General features: G+C 41.0%; 1 protein-coding gene across 1 annotated transcript in view; it reads right to left on the bottom strand.

Annotated features, from left to right (window-relative positions):
- Positions 1–1,775: 1,775 nt before the first annotated feature.
- LOC115477078 (deubiquitinase DESI2-like) overlaps positions 1,776–23,292 on the bottom strand; it is a 75,935-nt gene continuing 54,418 nt past the window's right edge. The window contains exon 5 of the mRNA XM_030213694.1: positions 1,776–2,152. Within this exon, the coding sequence (XP_030069554.1) occupies positions 1,910–2,152 (243 nt within the window). The 3' untranslated portion in view covers positions 1,776–1,909. The remainder of the gene's footprint in view (positions 2,153–23,292) is intronic.

The raw sequence follows: 23,292 nt of genomic DNA, 5'->3' as shown, positions 1-23,292 counted from the left end.
TTAATGCCAATTAGTGCTGACAATTGCTTGGTAACATCCAATTAACATCGCTAATTAGCTAGTTAACCAAGTTATACACATTGTTATAGAATATGCTTTGATTTCTGTGCAGATTTTCAGGCACCATATATAGAATCTGAGGGGCACAAAGTAATGCTTGTATCAGCAGCATCTGTTGCAGCAGGAAGTTATCCATTTCCACATCCTATTTATCTTCTACCATTGAACTTACACAAACAAACTGAACTGAAAGGGGAAGTTTGATGTAAATTGAAAAAGCACACAGATAGACATGAGCAAGGACTTATGCATATACATTCTCCATTTCTCAAATACACATTTAATCCGTGTAACATACATACATACATTCTCTAACACACAGCAGTATATGCCCAACCATGCACAGATCCTCTGTTTTTCAAATATATACAGTGCCTATTTTTAATGCATTGTGAACTATTTTTAGGCAGCAGAAGGTGAAAAATGTACAAAGGTGTGAAAACAAGGCACTCTATACACACAACATCTCTGTCACAAACCTACACAAAAATGGGAAAATTCAAGTTCTCACTTTCACATAGTTTCAAACGTTTTCTCATCTCACACACAGCTGCTCAAAAATAACCACAACTCTTGCATCTGTCAAATACACACATACAAAACAGTATCACTTTCACAAAACACGGTCACCCCATGTTTCACAGACACATTTTGGAAATTAGCACTCAGTGTAAAGAACACCTTTTAGAAGTTGTGTGTACTCTATGGCGTAAACCTCTCCAATCCTGTTAAATTTATCCATCACTGATAGGAAGTGTCGAGAATGGAATGGCAGGCCCCAAGTTTTTCTCTCCTTCCAATCTCTTTTCTGCAGCCACCCGGATGCTCTTTCTAGCTTGCACCATCTTAAGGGATGTATTTTTTCCATCCTTTAACCTTGTCCCTAACGCTTTAAGTTGTTTTGTAATTTTATAGTTTTGTTTTAGTGTTCTGGTTTTTTTTTTTTTTTGAGCTGCCATGAATACTGAAAGTTGCATTCTGTCCATTCATTTCGCTGGATATAGACCCTCATCCCCCCTCCCCCACCCAGCTGCCCCTCAAAATGTGTACCATAAAATAATTTAAAAAAACCCAAAACAAAACAAATTAGGGTTATACGTAGGCTAAGATCTTCTCCAGTAATGAATCCCAATATTTACTATACCCTGATGTCCATCAAGTAACACCATCCAGTCCATTTAGAAAGTCAGTTATCACAAAGACCCCACAGAAGAACAAAATTTACTGGGAGGCATATTGCTGGTCTCAGGTTGGTAGCTGCAGAAAGTCATTTGCATTCCCCAACTCTTCCTCCTTTGTTCCAGGATACACAGTTAGTAAAGTTGGGCAGGGGAGACAGAGGTAGGAAAAAAAATCCTTAAAAAAATACAGTTCCATAAAAGCACGGAACCTTCCAATCTGCACCATGTCTCTTATCTATTTTACAATTGCTGATGACCTTTCCAAGAAAGTTAGTGGATCCTTCTGAGTGGAGTGTTTGAGAGAGAAGAATCCAGTTTAATTCCCTAAGCTCCTCCGCTGAAGGTTAGTATTTTACAAGGAGCTCGTGTTGTGGCAGCTTTTCAAGGATACACCCCTTTCACACAGGAATGGTTGGTTCCTTAGTGCAAAAGCAATAGGAATTCAAGAAAGAGGCAATGGAAAATTGAAAATGCAAGAAGAAAGAGAGGAAAATGTGAGTGAAAAGAGTACCTATAACTGATGAACACCCAGGTGGTGAGTAAGCGTACAGAAATGGAAGCAAAATAAAACCCTGTAAGTGAAAACTAAAGTTAAAATTAACCCAAAACAGAAGCCAGTGAAAGGAAATAAAAACTTGTGTAGTTGTGGACAGATCATTAGTTACAGTTTAGACTCTGGTATGTCTACAGGTTCGTGAACTTCCGGAAGCAGAGGCCGCAGCAGAGGTGGATGGTGATTCCTCATCTGTTGTATCTTCTTGTTCCTCTTTGTGAAGACCAAAGCTAATATGAGTTTGTAGTGCAGCTGGAGTCAGCCACTCCTTGGGTAGGCAGCTCTGGAGAAATGGGATGCAGGAGCTGAAGTAGGCTAGACGATTCACCCAGCGGGGTATCTCCTTTCCGCACAAGATCTATGGGTTGGAAAAGAGCAATTGCAATCAGAGGGACAGGTAGATCTATCCTACAAAAGCTTTGCTTTATGTCTCGGCATTCCTCTGATAGACAATGGGGCCAGATTTTAAGGATTAAGCAAAAAAAAAAAGAAAAAAGTGCTAATATTTGCAGGGGCAATAAATATTGCATAGGTGTCAGATTTAAGGTTTGCAAGTTTCACTAATGCATAATAAAGCTACTGAACAAATACTGCCACAGATCATACATATCACAATAATTCCCTAATGCATAAATTTGATGTTAAACAAATCGTCTCCCCACCTCCAAACACCTGTGGCGGTTTTTACTAAAGATTAGGTCGAGTTATTTGCAGCAGGTCCCATTTTATTCCTATGGGCCCTGCTGCAGATAACTTGAGCTAATCTTTAGTAAAAGACCCCCCTATGTGCAAATGGCACAGCAGAACATTTTCCAGTATTTTAAGACTGTTTTGGAGAATGAACCATTATTACATTGTACCGGAAAATACATTTAAAAGACAATACAAAATGAATTCTATTTTACAGTTAAGGACCAAATCATTAGGATTTCTCTTTTGTTGTCCTGATTTTTATTTCTCTTCTGCAGAGGTAGTAGCCCTTTAAAGCTTCTGCAAGTGTCTTCCACTTAGTCACTCTGATTTTTATGAATATTGTACTTCTGCACACCTATTATTCAAAAATAATATTAAACACTACAATACATTTTGTTTCTGGTAAGAGAAAAAAGTAGGTGATCAAAATAAGAGGGCAAACAGTTGAGAAGCAGATGAGTTTATATTTTGAAAACACTGGGCTTTCCTAATACTGTAAGAGGATTTGTAATAATCAAATGCTGGGGTGGGGGAGGGGAGTGTCTGAGGCCACTAGACTACCGGGGCATTTTGGTTATATGCTGGGGGTGTGAGGGTCGAATCTGGTTGGTTTGGTTCTGGGGAGGAGGGTCACTAGACTATCAGGATAAAGAGGAAAATGCAGACCTGGTAACTTTTTTTTTTTTAATGGCTCCCAATTACCTCTTATGCACTGACAGGAAGGGAGATATTTTGCAGTGAGCTGCACCAGTATTTTGCATGCTATTTGATTACTGCATGTTGACAGTAATTTTTTGTAGAAAGCTCTTATTAGAAGCTGCAAAGTCAGTGGCTCTAATGCACAGCTTTTTGCAACAGCCCCTCAGAGAGGAATGTTTTCTTAACACTGAGTACCCATTAAAGCTCTACTACTCATCGGTTTGACCTAATGGGTGCAAAATCCTGCAACCACTTTGGCATTCCTACCTAGCCACCAAGCTACAGCTGTAATAAATGTTTGTGAATACAGTTGATGAATGTTCATTGTCAGTGCATTTTCTCTAGCAAAAAAGGTGCTGGTACTCAAATGCCAGGCCACCCTTCAGGTGTGGGGTGATCACTGAGGGACCCACCCCACAATAACCAGGCCCCCTGCAACCAGTCACAGAATCTTTGACAAGGCAAAATTTGTGTGTAGATCCTGAGCTCTTTCATTAAAACTTGGGGACCATGGGTCAATTTTAGCAGACAATTGAAAAGGTGCAAGTTCTAACGCTCAGGGCGGGACTACTGCCAGCAGCCGCATTGGACCGACGGCAGTCCAAGAAGAGCGAGCGGTAAGGGTACATATGTTTGTGAGCAACATTGCTGAAGGCTTAGAAGGAAGAATTTGCCTTTATGCAGATGTCAACTCATTCTGTAGTGTCCACTTTGTTGGAAGTCGTTGTGTCAATGTAAGAAGTGATCTACAAAAATTAGAATGGTCTAATGTTTGGCAGTTAAAATTGAATGCAAAGAAGTACAGAGTGATGCACTTGGGGTGTAGAAATCCAAAAAAGCTATATGTAGTAGGGGGTGGGAGGCTGATAAGCACAAACTGGAAGAAGGACCTTGGAGTGACAGTGTCTGAGGATCTTAAGCCAGCAAAACAATGTGATAAGGCGGTCACCATAGCTAAAAGAATGCTAGGCTGCATAGAGAAAGGTATAACCAGCAGAATAAAGGAGGTGTTAATGTCCCTGTACAAGTTGTTGGTGAGGCTCTACTTCAACTATTGTGTTCTGTTTTGGAGGCTATGAGGGGCATAATCGAAAGGGGCGCCCAAGTTTTCCTGAGGATGTCCTCGCAGGACGTCCCAGCGAAGGGGCGGGGAAACCTGTATTATCGAAACAAGACGGGCGGCCATCTTTCATTTCAATAATACAGTCAGGGACGCCCAAATCTTGACATTTAGGTCAACCCTAGAGATGGTCGTCCTTAGACTTGGTCGTTTCTGATTTTCGGCGATAATGGAAACTAAGGACGCCCATGTCAGAAACGACCAAATGCAAGCCCTTTGGTCATGGGAGGAGCCAGCTTTCATAGTGCACTGGTCCCCCTGGCATGCCAGGACACCAACTGGGCACCCTAGGGGGCACTGCAGTGGACTTCAGAAAAAGCTCCCAGGTACAATACTTCCTTACCTTGTGTGATGAGCCCCCCAAAAATCCACAACTGTACACCAGTACCATAGCCCTTTCGGGTGAAGGGGGGCACCTAGATGTGGGTACAGTGGGTTTCTGGTGGGTTTTGGAGGGCTCACATTTACCACCACAAGTGTAACAGGTAGGGGGGGATGGGCCTGGGTCCGCCTGCCTGAAATGCACTGCACCCACTAAAACTGCTCCAGGGACCTGCATACTGCTGTGATGGACCTGAGTATGACATTAGAGGCTGGCACAAAATATTTTTAAAGTTCTTTTTTGAGGGTGGGAGGGGGTTAGTGACCCCAAGGGAGTAAGGGGAGGTGATCCCCAATTCCCTTCGGTGGTCATCTGGTCAGTTCGGGCACCTTTTTGTGCCTTGGTCGTAAGAAAAACTGGACCAGGTAAAGTCATCCAAATGCTCGTCAGGGACGCCCTTTTTTTCCATTATGGGTCAAGGATGCCCATGTGTTAGGCACGCCCAAGTCCCGCCTTCGCTATGCCTCTGACACGCCCCCGGGAACTTTGGTCATCCCCGCGACGGAAAGCAGTTGGGGATGCCCAAAATTGGCTTTTGATTATGCCGATTTGGGTGACCCTGTGAGAAGGACGCCCCTCTTCCGATTTGTGTTGAAAGATGGGCATCCTTCTCTTTCGAAAATAAGCCTGTTAGTCTCACTAAGGATATAAAAAATCTTGAGGCAGCTTACAGGAAAGCGACAAAAATGTTATGGGGTTTGCACCAAAAGACATATGAGAAGAGACTTACTACTGCCACTACTTATCATTTCTATAGAGCTACTAGACATACACTGCACTGTACACTAAATATGTAAGAGAGTGTCCCTGCTTGACAGAGCTTACAATCTAATCAAGACAGACAAACAGGACAAACAAGGGATTAAGGACTTACTTATGGTGGGAATGATAGAAAACATACATGGGCACTTGAAATCCTGAATTTATATACCTTAGAAGAAAGGAGGGGTGTTTAAATACTTGAATGGTATTAATATACAAACAGAGACGGGGAAATGGTAGAACTAGAGAACGTGAATTGAGGTTACAGGGTGGTAAAGTTAGTAATAGCATCAGGAAATACTGTTTCATAGAGAAGGTGGTAGATGCAGGAGTACCCTCCTAGTAGAGGTACTGGAAACAAAAAAAAACAGTGACAGAATTCAAAAATGCGTGAGATAAACATAGAGAATATCTAAATAGAATGAGGATGGAATCAAAACAAAACTACTTCATGACTGTTGATGTCTTACAATGGGCAGGAGTGAAGCATAAGTGGCAAATACAGTAGTTGGGATACAGATTTCTATGGTCTGGCCCCAAAATTGACCAAAGACAGATCAGGATGCATTGGAGTGGGCTTCGATGGAAACTGCAGTAGTTGGGAAGAGAGGCCAGTGCCAGGCAGACTTCTATGGTCTGTGTCCCAAAAATGACAAAGACAGATCAGGATCAAGTATGTATATATTACATTCATATCATTTACTATGAGTGCGGGTGCTGTATATCCCAATGCATGGGGTGGGGGGTGGGGGAAGTCATCTTAAAGCTGAAATTAGTAAGTAAGATGTTGTTAGTTTAGCAATATTGTTGGTGTAATCATGTATTGATAATTAATGTGACTGTTTTCCAGCCATAATAATAATAAAATCATGCTTTGGACTATTGGCATGCTGTTGGGATATTGTATTCTAAGATTGCGTATATATGGTTGGTATAATGGTGAATTGTTGACTGCCCTGTTTATGATACCAGTATTTAATAATGAAGGAGTGTAACCTTCCTGGAGTGGCAAGTGTGTCCCTTGCTGCCTTACTGGGCAGACTGGATGGACTATGCAGGTCTTTATCTACTGTCATTTACTATGTTACAATGCTACTATGTAACTATCTTAGATTATTGGCTTTAAATACCAGTACTCTGGTCTTCATGATACCCCTAATGAATATGCATAAGTCTTAGATTTAAAAAAAACACAGTATTCATTGGCACCATATCCTGTTAAAGTTTGAATATCTACCCTGCCAAAAGTCTCTCCTGCATAATCTTTAGGGCTTTTCTATCAAACTACCTGGGATAAGAGGGTGGGCACACTTAGCTCTGGTTACAGAACTTCTTGTTGGGGGGAGGTGCTTGTGAGCACAGTATAAGATGACGGCTTAAGTGAGGCGCTCCTTGAGCTATACTATAAATGTTTAATTTTCCCCACTTTTGACAACTTGTTAGCAGATTGAAGCAGATAATCTCATTTCTATGCGCTGGTAAATTGGACGTTGCTAGCGCAGTAAATCAGGGTGTTATACGACTCAAACGAGATCTATCATCCCCACACATAATGGTGGCCATCAATAAAGTTATGCGTGAATTTTTACAAATGAAGGACTTGCTGAAGGAGAACTGAAATGTACTTTCAGAGCTAAAATGAGAGCTTCGTGAACTAAAGGGTCAGCTCATGGAAGTGTCAGAGCACACAGACCGGAAACAAAAAGAGTGGAGGCTAATGCAGAACAACTTAGGCAGTCACTGCGCTAGAATGTAACCTGGGGGATTTAAATAATAGGAACAGAAGAAATAATCTGAAAGTGTTGGATATTTCAAAAAGCCTGGAAGGTATAAATATGGTAAAGTACATGGTAGATCTACTTCTAAAGGTACTGGGCTTATAGTTTGAGTTCCTGTTTGAATTAGATCTCTAGTACCAATCATTCCTGGTCCAGTACACCCCCAGTCCATTATCCTCTAGGTGTTGTGCTACCCACAGTTTGCAGCTGTTTTACAGGCTGCAAAGCTTAAGGCTCCACTAAAACAAGATGGACAAAGCATCACAATTTTTCCTAATTTGTGTAGAAGTTTGGTGCACTGCAGAAAACAGCTCTTAGCTATACACGAGTGGCTGAAGCAGGAGAATGCCCACGTTGGGCTCTTTTTCTTTGCCCATATGTGAATGACATTGAATAATGTCACTTGAAACTTTGAAGGCCATGTGCTGTTTCATGGTTTCATTGTTGAGATCACTGGAGTGGAACATTGGCCATTAGCTTGGTTGTAACAAGGATACTCCTAGTGCTTTGATCAAACCTTACTGGTCTTTCACAGTTTTTCTTTTTGGGGCTTCTGTATGAGTATGATACAATGAGCACCCTGCAGGGTCTATGAGACTGCCTTTGTAGGAAGACAGTGATGTGTTGGTGCAATTTTCAAGAGTTTGAACTGCTGATCATGTCTGAGGGCAAAACTACTGTTGGGTACCTGTTCCCATAAACGATAATGACAAAGATTTGATATAACAGATGCCCGCTGCAGTTGAATCATACCCTAGATATGACCTTGGAAGCAGATTTCTACTCAAACAATTGGCATATTTTCTCATCACCAAGTGCACTCTCTACAACTCCGTATCATCAAATTGGCTTGCTGCATCTCATATATCTATCACCACTGGGTTTACTGCCTTGGTCATATGGAGGATACAGGATGGGGTTCTCCCTCACCTGCAGTTCCAGGGTAGTCTCTTAAACAACCCTAGGTAACGCGATACCACTAAGGAATAGTCACCTTTGAGTGAACTCTGGCTTCACTCCTTTGTCCAGAAACTGGTTTCCTGTATTTTGGACTTCTGGGAGAAATGCATTACTTTCTGCTGTAATATGAATATCAGTGATGCCCTTTGTGCAAATGTTCCATGGTTAAGTATTTAGAGAGATGTATGTTTACTGCAATGAATTGGTCGGTACCTTAGAGTAGTATATATTAATAGGCAGCAAGTATGAATGAGGGATAGGTGGGTGTGAGTAGGTGGGGAAATAGGAACTCTACTAAATAGTATGATTGATGTCTGGGTGCTATGTTTTCTTATCCTCCCTAGGTATTCATGCTCAGCCTCCCACACAAGCATGAGTTTAATTACAGGCTTCTGTTGCGGTATATATGCTTGTTATAGATGTTAAATTTTCTCAGAGCTTGTGATAGAGTGTGTGTCCACTTTGTGCATACACTGAGGATCTTGATTTATTGTTCCTCTATGTACATTAGAAGCATGAGGTTGCTGGAGACTAAAGAACTGAAATCGAACAACAATTATTTATAGTTGACTCACAAATCAAGGTAATTTTCTTTAACGTATAAAGTTTCACCAGTCCTATAAAGAGAAAGAAGGTACTAACCTATGTAAATAAACTGAGTCCAGAAGTTATATTTTTTTCAAGAAACACATCAGTTGTACAGTGAATCTCTAAAGTTGAGAAGTTGAACGTTTGAGGTGAAAGATATCTCCCCAGCCTTGAATAGGAAAAGTAAGGTTGTTATTTTAGTTCATGAAACCTTCCCCACAGCTAGCATAACCTTGGCCTCAGACACAGAAGAACGGTGGTTTAAGAAGGATATGTCTTCCTCATTTATAAATCTGTCATTGATTATTATTTATGCATCTGCAGTTGACTATCTGCAGTTCTCTCAATCGTTGCCTAATGGTGGTGGAATAGGTAATGTCCGTGTAGTAGTTTGGGGGGATTTCACCCAAGTACTTGATTGTGCTATCAACAGAAACTCTAGATGTAAAGTCAAGCTCACTAAATCTGGGGCAATACTAACTATAATCAGTGCTATTAGAGTTGGTATTAGTAGACCTTTGATGGTCTCAGCATCCAACAAAAAGACTACACGTTTTTGTCCACACTCATCATTCATACTCCTGCTTCAATTAATTTCTAGTTTCTTGAAACCTGTCATTCAGTATCCTACATAATGAGATGCAAGGTATTATCATTTTGATGATCAGCTATCTCTCTTTCTCTCAGCAGTCCTCTGCAATCCAGATCCCCCAAAAAGTCATTCAGTACTTTCCAAGCCATGCTATAAGGTTCCTATTTAGAGGATTGATAATAATCTTCCAGGTGAGGCAACAACAAAAAAAGACAAAGCAAAGCTTTGGGAAGTGGAGGTAGAAATATACAAATGAACCTTTTCCACAGAAGGGGAAGTGGTAGAACTAGAGGACACATATTGAGGTTGCAGGGGTATCAACTTACTACTATTAATCATTTCTATAGTGCTACTAGATGTTATGCAGTGCTGTACATATCACATACAGGCAATTTCTCTATCTTTAGAGAGCTCAAAATCTAAGTTTTAGTACCTGGGGTAATGGAGGAATAAGTGACTTGCCCAAGGTCAGAAGGAGCTACAATGGGAATTGAACCTAGGTTGCCAGGATCTAAGCCCACTGCACTAACCATTAGGCCACTCCTCTACTCAGGAATAATGTCAGAAAATACTTTTTCACAGAGAGGGTGGGAGATACCTGGAATACCCTCCCACAGGAGGTGCTGGAGACAAAAACAGTAAAGGAATTAAAAAATGCATGGTATAAAAACAAAGGAATCCTGTATGGAAAGAGAATGGAATCATAACAAACTTAGTGGTGCTTAGATGTTAACTCCATTAATTGGGTAATAAGGCCAGAGCTGGGCAGATTATTACAGTCTGTGCCCCAGTCATGGCTGGACAGATCTGGATGGGCTGGAATGGGGTTTTGGTGGCAACTGCAGTAGTTGGGGAATAAGGCTAGTGAAAGGGCACATTTCTATAGGTCTGTGTTCCGATAATGACCGGACAGATCTGGATGGGATGGAGTGGGACTTCGAAGGCAACTCCAGTAGTTGGGGAAAAAGGCTAGTGCTGGGCAGACTTCTACAGTCTGTGCCCTGAATATGGCAAAGACAGATCAAGATCAAGTATGCATATTGTAATATCACATCATACCGTATGATATGAGTTTATCTTGTTGGACAGATAGGATGGACTGTACAGGGCTTTATCTGCTGTCATCTACTATGTTACTAGGTAAAACAGAGAAAATCAATCTGTTCAAGAAACTAGCTTATGAGGTATTCTTAAAGCTGCAACAATATAAACTTGCTTACAATGCTTTGCTGAGTAAGGAGACCAGTAATTCAACCTTTCTTCCAAAAGTAAATGGATGAATTGCAGACCACTTTAATCCTAAAGGAATGGGAAACCTTTTGGGACAAAACTATCAGGAGTTAATTATCCACTGCAATACTGTAATCATTGTTCCCAGTCATCAGCAGTGGATGAATCCAGAGACTTATGGGTTATGTCCATCTACCAGCAGGTGGAGATAGAGAACACTGAACGGAAGTGGGCCACATATAGGACGGTATGCTCCTTGGTTAATCAATATGTTCTCTATCTCCAGCAGGCAAATGATGGGCTCTTGCAAGTTCCTGGTCTCATCTTCAGCTATTGCTCCTGTTCCGGTTCTTCTGGTTCAGTTGAGCTTGGGGGCTTTTAGGCTGCTTGGTACCTGATCTAGGGGTACACCTAGTGGTGCCAGGTCCCTCCCCTCCACACACACTCCCTCACTTCTCCTTCCTCACAGGGCTAAACCTCCCCCCTCCCCCCCAAAAAAAAACAATCATGAGGAAAGTGCTCAGCATTACTGGAGGGAAAAACCAAGCAGAAATACAACTGCTACAGCAGCTCTTTTAGGAGGAGGGGGGGGGCTGCTTCTGCATTTCTTTCAGCATTAACTGCATAGCCTGGGCAGAGAAACTGGCAAGAGGGATGGGTTCTTTCTTTTACGTGTACCTCTTTAAATTATAATTGCCTGTCGGGTTTTACTTTATGGTTGCATTATTTTCAGTATTCCCATGGTGACGGAGGCTGTTAAGTGCTGCTCCTACTGTGGAAAGTGGAGAGCAGTGTAGGGACAGTGCACAAGTTGCTTTTGGACCCAAGACGCAACAGATTCTGCATGGGAAGCAGCGGGACCATCGAATTCCTGTGCGGAAGAGTCTGAACAGCTCTCTCCCTCCCCCTCTGCCTCTGTGCTGGCAACTGTGGCCACCGTGGACTCCCACAATGCTGCTGATCTGGGTGAGTGCACTTTAGCACATGGGCAGGCTCCTGTTCCTTCATTGTGATCCAGTCCCTCTTTTTTCTGGGGCTCCAGCTTCTTCACAGGAGCCGTTCTCCACAGAGTTTGTCTTACTTATGCAGCATCATCAAAAAGTAAAGGAAGTCAATCCCAAAAAATCCAAAATCCTATATCAGATGCCTAGAGAAAAAAAACTTTTGTAAATAAGAGACTTTTTACAAATAAAAGTTGGAAAAGGGGAAAAAGAGAGTTCAGTATAGGCTGACCATTCAGCTGAGCTAGATTTCAGTAAGACTAGTCGCAAAGACGGCTCACTTATAAAGCTCTCTACATCATGAGTACCCTTTATCAATGCCCCCCTTTTTTTAAATTTTAATTGCGTTTTGTTTATTTATAATTTAAATTTTTCTATTATATTTATTTGATAAAAAAAATAACAAAAAGCTATTCAATAGGTATCCGTATATTAAGGCGGACTCACTGAAGTCAGAAAAAACAGCACCTATAACTTCAAGGGATGATAACAACAATGCATAAGTTCACATGTGTATCCTGAGCACTGGAATATGGATCAGACAGAAGCACATTTATCTTACATGGAACTGATGAGACGCTATTTCATTGAATGCTCCCAACATCCAACAAGAATCCTTGTTTCAAAATCTTCCTCAGGGACACCTGTTTCTCAAGAGGAATTGGAGAAGTTTAAGTTGCCTAAGGTGGATGCCCTGGTAGCCATAGTGACTAAAAAGACTACCCTTCCAGTGAAAAGGGGCATAGCTCTGAGGGATGTCCAAGATTGGAAGCTGGAATCTTCTTTAAATCTGTCATTTGAAGTTTTGTCTCTCTCTCTGTCTCTCTCCAGGCAGCAATTTTCAGCTGTTATGTGTCTAGAGCCTGCCGTAGCTGGGTGCAGCAAGTGGCAGTTGCCTACTTTGTATCTGAGCCTCAGGCTCCTTTTGAGTTTCCTGCTATGGAGATGGGGTTGGCCTATCTGGCTGACTCTTTGTACGATCTTATTAGAGCTTCAGTCAAGCAAATGGCCTTGGTAGTTGCCACTAGACACTTGTAGGCAGCAGATGCTGCTTCTAAGCAGCTTCTTACGAAACTTCCTTTTGGGGGGAAGCTTCTTTTTGGGGAGGATTTGGAAAAATTCGTCAAGAATTTGGGGGATTCTAAGTTTCAATGTTTGCCTGAGAACAAGCCTTGAAGCTTCTTTTAGTCAAATCAGGCACACTCTTTCTTAAGGACTCAAAGTGGAACAAGCCGGTCGCTCGGGTTCCTTCCAAAGGCCCAGATACCAGTCCAAACAGCCCTTTCATTTGGATAAGCGAACGATGGCCCAGTTTACAAGATCCTCCCCTGCCTCTTGTCCTTCACAATGCCAGGGTTCCAGTTCACTTTTTCTCAGAGATCATGTGGGGGGGGGGGGGGCATCTCACTCGCTCTTACGAGGAGTGGACCAAGATTACTTCAGACCAATGGGTCTTGGATGTTATAAGAGAAATTAGAGTTCTCTCCCATCATATATTTTTTCTTGGATCATCATGTAAAGCCTTGTGCAAGTTAGTGCACTCCGCTCCACACTTCAATCTCTGCAGGAATTAGGAGCAGTTATTCAGGGCCACTATTCCATCTACTTTGTAGTTCCAAAGAAAAGAGGTTTTTATTGTCCAGTGCTTGATCTCAAGCATGTCAACAAATTTCTTCAGGTCAAGCATTTCTGCATGGAAACCCTCCGATCGGTGATGGAGGCTGTGAGGTCCGGAGAATTTCTGACCTCTCTAGATCTCCAGGAGGCATATTTTCATATTCTTATTTGGCCTCCACAACAGCACTTTCTCCATTTTGTGATTCTAGGGAAACATTTTCAGTTCTGAGTGATACCGTTTGGATTTTCTACTGCTCACTGAACCTTCTCTAAGGTCATGGTGATGGTAGGGGCATTTCTGAGGAAGAAAGTTATCACAGTCCATCCATTCAGGAGAGTCATCAGGCTACCTCCAAAGTGATCCTTCTTCTTCATTTCTGGGGTTGGGTAACCAATTTCTCTAAGAGCCATTTGATTCCCATACGGGCTCTGGAGTATTTTGACATTTGCTTTGACACATCACAGGTGAAAGTGTTTCTGACAAATCTCAGACAGAATAAGATTCAAAGTCAGATTTGTCTGTTGTTAGAGACTCCAAATCTGAAAACATGGGATTATGTTCAAGTTCAGGGCTCCATGGCGGCAACAATCGATGTAGTGCCATGGGCCAGGGCTCACATGCGTCCTCTTCAGTAGTCCTTGCTGACCCATTGGTCTCCCCTATCTCAGTACTATCAACTCCACTTTTCCTGGACTCAGCAGGCAAGAACCAGTATGTCGTGGTGACTGCATTCAGCCAATCTCAGTTGGGGGGACTGCCTGTCCTCCTCATCATGGGCGGTGGTAGTGACCAAGGCCAGTCTTGCAGGCTGGGGAGCCCACTGTCTCAGTCACAATGCCCAGAGCCTCTAAAACAAAATGGAGTCAGATTTGGCCTATCAATCGTCTGGATCTCTGGGCAGTCCGCAAGGCACTTCTGGCATTCAGTGCTTTCTGAGGGGCAAGCCAGTATGGATTCTTTCGGACTATGTCATGACCGTAGCTTACATCAACAAGCAGGGAGGCACTCACAGTGCTCATTTGGCAATGGAGTCTCGCCTCCTGCTGTCCTGGGTAGAAACACATTTGCTCCAGATTTCCGCAGCACTCATCACAGGATGTGTCAGGGGCCAATATTCAGACTGTGGAAGTTAGACGGGCTGCTTCCCACGGTTGTCACTAAGCCCAGATAATTTTAATTTGGTCCTATGCTCTCTTCAAAGGGTGCCATTTGAGCTACTTCGGAAAGCTAAATTCAAAGACCTTACCTTGAGATCAGTTTTTCTGGTGACTATACCATCTTCTCAGTGGATTTCTGAACTACAAGCGCTGTTTTATTGGGATCCTTTCTTTGTTTTACTGAGGCAGGTGTCACCATGTGGACCATTCCTTTTTTCCTTCCTAAAGTGGTCTCTTCCTTTCAACTGAACCAACCTTTGTTTCTTCCATCCTTCACGAAGGAGGAATATGGGAACACTTCCTTGGTGCATGCCAGGTGCTCATTCAGTACCTGCAAACTACTAATGAATTTTGATGCTCTGATCACCTGTTTCAGCTCTGGGTGGGTCAAAATTAGGGGGGCTGCGGCATCTAAGCCAACCATTAGATGTTGGATTAAAGAATCCATTTCTTGTGCTTATATTTTTTTGGGCAAGCAGCAGCTTCTCTTAGGGCATATGCAACCAGAGCTCTTGTGTTGTCCTGGGCAGATTCTTGGGTACTCCCTTGATGAAATCTTCAGGGCTGCGATATGGCCCTCTTTGCATACATTTTCAAGCATTATCGCCTGGATATTGCAATGTGGTCAGAATCATCCTTTGGGGCCTTGGTGCTCTCTGTGGGTGTCTCTGATTCCCGCCCTGTTTGAGGACTTCTTTACCACATCCCACAAGTCTCTGGATTCATCCACTGCTGATGACAAGGAAGGAAAAATTTTGCCTTACCTGATAATTTTCTTTCTTTTATTCACAGTGGATGAATCCAGAGTTTCACCCTGGTCTGTTTTCTCTGTTTGGAGTTCTTGTTACAGTTTCCTATGTTCATAGGGTTTCCAGTTGTTATCTCATTGATGTTTGATTCTGTGAGGGAAGAGAAGTGCTGAGCTACTAATTGTTCTTTCTGCTTTGTTTTGAGACATATTGATTAACCAAGGAGCATACTGACCTATATGTGGCACACTTCAATGTTCTCTATCTCCACCTTCTGGTATATGAACATAACTCATAAGTCTCTGGATTCATCCGCTGTAACTAAAGGAAAGAAAATTATCAAGTAAGGCATAATTTTTTCTTCCTTGTCTTCAGCAGCGGATGGTGCATAGAACTGTCTGGACTCCTTCCAGCTCTGTTAGTCAGATAAGACCTCAAATAGATGTCTGTCTTGCAATACAGAAAATAGCACTCTCTCACATCAACTATTCTACTGTGCTAATCTGTCTTTATTCTGGCAAAAAGCATGGGAATGTACGTGCATCATCCTGCAAATAAATGTTGCTTTCTCGTACAAGATAGCTGTTTCGAAGTCCTTGGCATTGTCAGACCATCTATCAAATGAAGAAAGCAAATTGCTAGAGCTTCTCACTGCAATATCAAGAAAAATGATCCCTATGAATTGGAAAGATATATTGAGACTCTGTGTAAATGAGGTGGAATCAAGTATGCCTTATGTGAGTCATAGTTAAGAAAACAGGGCACTAAATTCAATAAGCAGCAGATTCTCTTTCTGCTGTGTAACATCTAATATCAGCATAATCTCAATGTAATAGTGTACACACTTTTAATGCAAAAGGGAACTAAAACTCAAAAACATACAAAAACCATCACCACTGTGATTTATATATGAACTTTATATACACTTAAGCTTCCAGACTGTAGAAATCATGCCCAAATTCTAATAAGCTTTTTTTAAGGGGTGAAAAAAAGCCTCAGAACATAGACAACTACTTTTTTTCTACCCAGGTTATCAGTTATTCAATCACAGTCTCAAAAAGCATCCCATTTCTAACATATTTATAAATGATCTGGAGATGGGAGTAACTAGCGAGGTAATTAAATCTGCTGACAACACAAAGATATTCAAAGTTGTTAAATCGCAAGAGGATTGTGAAAAATTACAAGAGGACCTTACCAGACTGGGAGACTGGGCGTCTAAATGTGTTATGATTCTGTTAGAATTCTGTTAGTCAGACAGGGGAATGCTTGGAATCGCTCCTGATTGGTCCATCAGGGGCTGAGCTGATGTCAGTCTGATCTACTTAAGCTTACATTTCCCTACAACCCCTGCTTTAGCGTTATTCCTTTTCTGCTGAAGCCTTACCTGAGCTCTGTTTGAGCTATTAGCTCTGTGCTTTCGTGAGGTTTGATTACTCCTTACCTTGCTTGCAGTTTCTGTTCCTCTGTCTGTTTGCCGGCTGCTTCTAGTGTGTGTCTAATTACCTCTCTACACTGCACCTGGGATTCTCTCTGTTTGGCTGTGGTGCTGTGTGGTGAGTGCCTACCTCGTTCTGTTCCAGTTTGTTTGTTTTGGTTCCCCTTCCTTCGGAGTTACCCTTTGTTGCTGTGTTTGTATTCTGATTTGTTTGTCCTGCCCTTGTAGCAGGCTCCTGACCCTTTGTTTCTCCCTATGGGGGTTGTTTGTTTGCTCTTTCCCTGTACTCCGATTAACCCGTTGTTTGCAGTGTTCCCTGCCTCTAGCAGCTGTGTGTTTGAGCTTGGTTTCACCCTTTGTCTGCAGAGTTTCACTGTTTCTGGCAGTTGTCTGCTTGCTGCAGTTTTCCCTTGTGACTGTCAGTCCTTTCTTTGCTGTAATTATCCTCTGTATTGCTGAGCATTTTTCCTTTCTGTGCTGGGGTTGTGTTAGGCACCGCACTCTGTTTTGCTGACTTTTCCCTCTCCTGTCTGCTGAGGGTCTCTGCTTACAGTATCTTTATTTCGCAGTCCCTCATTTCCTTTGTGTGCCGTGGGGTACTGCCTGACGTGTTTCTGTGTGTGCTTCCTTTTCTCCTTGATTGCCTAGGGCACTGCCTTGTGTTTCTTGTAGCTACGTCTGTCAGTTCCTTTTCCTATGTGTCCTTAGCCAGCACCATAGGTGTGCTGGTGCTCTAGTTCTCGTGGAGACCTCCTCGTTTTCCCTCCCTACCTATGAGTCGGTTCCAGTTAGGCCGTGAGGCCCGAAAAGCTTGAATTCTGAGTAAATGGGTTCTCGATCAGCTGTGAGGCCCGCCTGAATGCCCTATCGTCCCTTTTCTGGAGGTGCAAGTTGGTTGTGTGTGCAGGACTTGGTAGCTGGGGTACTGTATAGCGTCTGCTCGGTCCACCCAGGCCTTGGCCTAACATCTATTGTAGGCCTCGGCCTGGGCTCAAGGGCTCACAACTAGACTAACAAAATGGCAGATGCTGTTTAATGTGAGCAAGTGTAAAAGTGATGCATGTGGGAAAGAGGAACCCAAATTATAGCTACGTAGTGCCAGGTTCCACGTTAGGCGTCACCAACCAAGAAAGGGATCTAGGCGGTGTCGTTGACAATACGTTGAAACCCTCCGCTCAGTGTGCTTCGGTGACTAAGAAAGCAAATAAAATGTTAGGTATTATTTGGAAAGGAATGGAAAACAAAAATGAGGATGTTATAATGCCTTTGAATCACTCCATGGTGCGACTGCACTTTGAATATTGTGTTCAATCCTGGTCATTGCATCTCAAAAAAGATATAGTGGAATTAGAAAAGATACAGAGAAGGGCGACAAAAATGATAAAGGGGATAGGACGACTTCCTTATGAGGAAAGGCTAAGTGGCTATATGGCTCTTCAGCTTGGAGAAAAGATGGCTGAGGGGAGATACGATAGAGGTTTATAAAATAATGAGTGGAGTGGAACAGATAGACGTAAATCGCTTGATTACTGTTTCCAAAAATACTAGGACTAGGGGGCATGCAATGAAGCTACAAAGTAGTAAATTTAAAATGAATTGGAGAAAATGTTTCTTCACTCAATGTGTGATTAAACTCTGGAATTCGTTGCCACAGAATATAATAAAAGCAGTTAGCTTAGTGGAGTTTAAAAAAGGTTTGGATGGCTTCCTAAAGGAAAAGTCCATAGACCATTATTAAAATGGAATTGGTGAAAATCCACTGCTTATTTCTAAGATAAGCAGCATAAAACGTATTGTAGGTGTTAGGAGCTTGCCAGGTATCTGTGACCTGGATTGGCCACTGTTGGAAATAGGATGCTGGGTTTGATGCACCTTCAGTCTGTCCCAGCATGGCAATACTTATGTACTTAATGTACTTTTTAGCTTAAATAATCCATATTGCTAAATCACACTTTAAATTGTATCCATATATTTTACATTTCTTCTATATGAACACTTATCTTTCTAATATTGGCAGAGAAACAGGAGTGAACCCTTTGCAGAGACAAACAGATGAACCAATAACAGCAAAGGAAGGAGGAACAACCAACAATGTCCAAAAAATACCTTTAAGAAAGACCCAACTTGGCCATGTTTCGGAGAACTGCTTGAATCAGACATTGATTAGCTTTAGGCTTCTTATAATCTACTTACTGTACACCGCCTTGAGTGAATTCCTTCAAAAAGGCGGTAAATAAATCCAAATAAATAAACAAATCCTAATAAATAAATAATTGTGCCTCCAAGTCAGTGAAGATTTATATATAGGAAGATTTTTAAGATAGCTATTTTTTATTCCTTTTTTTTTTGTAATCAGAGATGAAAGTGCATGTATGTATTGGGGGGGGGGGGGGTGAGATAGTGGATTTCATTTTGGTTTATAAACATGATTTTTGGCCTTGATAGAAGAAGTGGTTCACTCTGGGCCCCTTTTACTAAGCTGCGTAAACACCTACGTGCACCCAACATGCGACAATTCCGAGTTACCGTCCAGCTACCATGTGACCCTTGTGGTAATTTCATTTTTGGCGCACGTCTGCTATGCGTGTCTGAAAGATATTTTCTAGTGCGTGTCAAGTGGCATTTGATGTGTGTAGATTATTACCACCCAGTTACCGTGTGAGACTTTTTTACTAGGTCAATGGCTGGCGGTAAGGTCTCAGACCCAAAATGGACATGCGGCAATTTTCATTTTGCCGCAAGTCCATTTTTGGCTAAAATATAAAAAAGGCATTTTTTACCGGTGTGCTAAAAAATGATTCTGTGCACACCCAAAACATATATCTACACTATCGCAGACCATTTTTCAGCACACCTTAGTAAAAGGACCCCTATATTTTTTAATGGTATGGTATGCTTCATGTCTTTTTGTTTATATATATATTTTTTTTTCTTTTTTGTGACCATACTGTGTTGGTTAGTTTGCACCATACCCAGATTACAGTTGGTCTATGTGGGTTTACTATTTTATATTAACAGATATGCTGGGTTATTCAATGACCGTGAATAATCCGATACAATCAGAAAGAAGAACAGCGAGACATAACAACTTAAGCTAAGTGAATATTTTAAAAAAATTTTGAAATTTGTTTCACTTGAACTTTTGAAGCTAGCTTAAGTAGGCTGTGTAGCACAATACAGGAGGTTTTTTTTGCCTATGATGAAACAGTCACAGCTCCCTTAACACAGCTGTGTATGGAAAGGAGCTTCTTGAGGCCTTTTCCTCCTTTAGTAAAAGTCATTTTCCTCCTATACTGGGTTTGCTTACTATATATGGAGTTTTCCTAAATATATGATTTGGTATTCTCCTTTGAGGAAACTCACCCTCCAATCGAAGATTTAATTTTTCAGCTTTCACCAGAACCCTTTTGAAGCCAGTGAGTCTTATATTCTATAAGGACCCTGTTTAATAAGCCCCGCTGTAGGCGTGCAAACTTTTAAGCATGCACTAACGCTAGATATAATGAGTGTCTCTATCATTAGCGCGCACTAATTTTTAGTGCGCTTTAAAACGTTAGCGCACCTACAGCGTGGCTTAGTAAATAAGACCCTAAGGGGCCCTTTTATTAAGGCAAGTAAGCGCCTACGCGCGTCCAACACACATCATTTTGGAACTACTGCCCAGCTACCACGAGCCCCAGGCAGTAATCCCATTTTTTATGTGTGTCCAATATACGCAGCAGAAAAATATTTTTTTACTTTCTACCACATGGTGTTATCCGGGTTGTACTACTACTACTACTACTTATCATTTCTATAGCGCTAATTGGCAGTGTACGCGTGCTGACGATTACCACCCGGTTAATGTGTGAGACCTTACCGCTAAGTCAATGGGTGGCGGTAAGGTCTCAGGCCCAAAATAGACATGTGACAATTTTTATTTTGCCGCATGTCCATTTTCGCCCAAAAAAAGGCCCTTTTTTGCAGGTGCGCTGATAAATGAAACTGTGCCCCTCCATTACATGCTTCTACACCAGCGCAAGCCATTTTTCAGCACATCATAGTAAAAGGACCCCTAAGTTTATAACACTCACATTATATTTATTATATCGTTTGGTAAGTTTTTAATCGCTGTGTGTTGTACTTACAGGTATACAGTTTTATAATAGAAGGTTTTTTGTGCTATTTCTTTTGGCGCTTCAATCACCATATGTACTTCAGTATATATTTTGTTGTTTTATATTTCTAAGAAAGCATTTATTAGTTGTTGATATTTATATGGTTGCCCTTGTGGTCTTTCTTGGCAGTTACTCAAATGTGATAGAATGGATTAGGTGCAGTTCTCCCGCTAATATGGTTCTCAGCAGAGGCACCACTTTTTTGAATAGCAAAAAAAAAAATTTTTTTTAGGATTAAGAAATAATTATTTTGTTTGTTATTTTCTATTTCTTTTTAGTATTTACCACCAAATCTTATGAAGGACAATGGACATATGGGAACCCCATATAGAGTTTGTTGCTATATTCACTTTTAATATTATCTATGAGTTGGATTTTGGTTTAGATATAAACTGTGCACTGTTTGATTACATTTTCCTCCTAATTCTGTAAAAGTTGCCAAAAATTCTGTCTGCAAATTTGGGCACGTGCCCATTTGGCGCATGCAATTTAATTAAATAACAAGCTAATTAGTGACAATAATTGGCTAACAAGCAATTATTGGCACTAATTAAATTTGATTGAACTTTACGCACACCACTCCTAAATTTTACGTGCAGTTTGAAAAAGGGGGCATGGGGTCTTCCTAAAATGAACAGGTATTGTTATAGAATAATGGGGATACACATCGAATGCAGGCTTTTACATTTGCACCACGTTTCAGTTGGTGCAAATGGCCATGCCTAAAGTTAGGCACAATTCCCGGATGTAAGTGCTGTTCTAGAAACCACACCTAACTTTAAGCATGGCTTATAGATTAGCGATTTTGGTGATGTTTTTATTGGCGTCATATATAGAATGTAGCCCTATGTGGATAGATACTTAGGCAGTTTGTCAAGGTGGTCTGGGCTCCTTAACAGCACAGATACTCTAATTTGGTTTCTATAGATTATTTTTCTTATTAGATGTTTTATTATTTATTTTTTATAGGTATGATATAACCATTGACAGTATGATAATATTTTTACTATATGTCCATGTGGCTTATCCGACAGTTTTACTTTTTATTAAATGCAATCTTTCAAATTGTGTAAGTCTTGAATGCCATGTTGTAATTATACAAGCTCGTTAGGCTTATTAAGTTAGAAGTATGTTAGCTTAGCAGAGTTTAAAAAGAGTTTAAAAAGGGGTTAGACGGTTTCCTAAAGAACAAGTCCATAACCCACTACTAAATGGACTTGGGAAAAATTCACAATTCTAGGAATAACATGTATAGAATGTTTGTACGTTTGGGAAGCTCGCCAGGTGCCCTTGGCCTGGATTGGCCGCTGTCGTGGACAGGATGCTGGCCTCGATGGACCCTTGGTCTTTTCCCAGTGTGGCATTACTTATGTACTTATGTATGTGATTTTGGATCATTGATTTTATTGGATATTATTTTTTAGTTATCTACAGGAAGATGTCATCAATTTTATGTTTATCTTTGCTTGTTATTGAAGGATCTGATGTAACTGTGTTTAATTTTGCTTTTACGTTATTGATGTTGATTTGTCTATGTATGCAATGACTTTGTATGTTTTTTAAATTTTCTATATATTTTTATCTGTGTTTGCATACCCCTGATACAGGCAGTTCCCCAAAATGTGGCCAAGTCGGGTCTTTCTTCAAAAAAACCATTGTTGGTTGTTCCTCCTTTCTTAGACTGCCTTTGCTGTTGATGGTTCTTCTAATATTGGCAACCAAAGCATATACCTCATGATTCATCAAATCGGTTACAAGCTCTGAACAGTCATTCTGTAGTTATGTTGTTTAATTTTGTTGTAATGAAAGCATTCAATAAACATATTTTATATGGGAAAAAAGAATTTATCTGAGGGTAGGATCAGAGGACAATGCAAGTCTTCTCCTTGCCATGTTAATATTCATCTTTACCAGCTTGTCATATTTTTTTCCAAAAACTTTTGATTTTTAACATCTATTCTTAGTAATGCCATTACAATTAAACCTGCCTGACAGTATCTCTTTTCATCCTCTCTGGGGAGACGTATAAGGATGAAAGAAAATAACCGTTTTAAGAAGGGATCCTGTCACTCCTCACTAGCATTTCTCACAGTTTGTCGCTATCGACTGAATCAAAGAGTACAGAACATAGAGCAAATCATCTTTAAAAGCCTGATTGTGACTTCTAAATACAGTTCCAATTGAATAGGAAATCTTCAATGAACCCAGTGGCACTAGATAATACCTGTAAATACATACCCACAAAATTAACTGACAGAGCAGAAATATATATGGTATTTTTAGAGGACCATCATAGAATAAATAGCCATAGACAATTCATCTTAATAAAAGGCTTATAAAGATCTAATCCTAGGTCCAACCATCAAATATCTCTCAAGTGAGTGTTCATGTGCAAATTCATTATCTCCTGAGTGCAAAAAAAGAAAAGAAATGTACATATCTGAAGAAAAACCAATTAAAAATCAAAGCTCCAGCTGAATAGACAGAAAAGTATGTTAATTTACATATTTAAATATTAGCATAACTCACCAGGGGGGTCTTTTACTAAAGCTTAGTTTGAGTTATCTGCAGCAG

This window comes from Microcaecilia unicolor, chromosome 9, assembly GCF_901765095.1.
Source record: "Microcaecilia unicolor chromosome 9, aMicUni1.1, whole genome shotgun sequence".
Lineage (NCBI taxonomy): Eukaryota > Metazoa > Chordata > Amphibia > Gymnophiona > Siphonopidae > Microcaecilia > Microcaecilia unicolor.
Note: the sequence above shows the minus strand (reverse complement) of the source record. Positions and strands in the feature narration are given on the sequence as shown.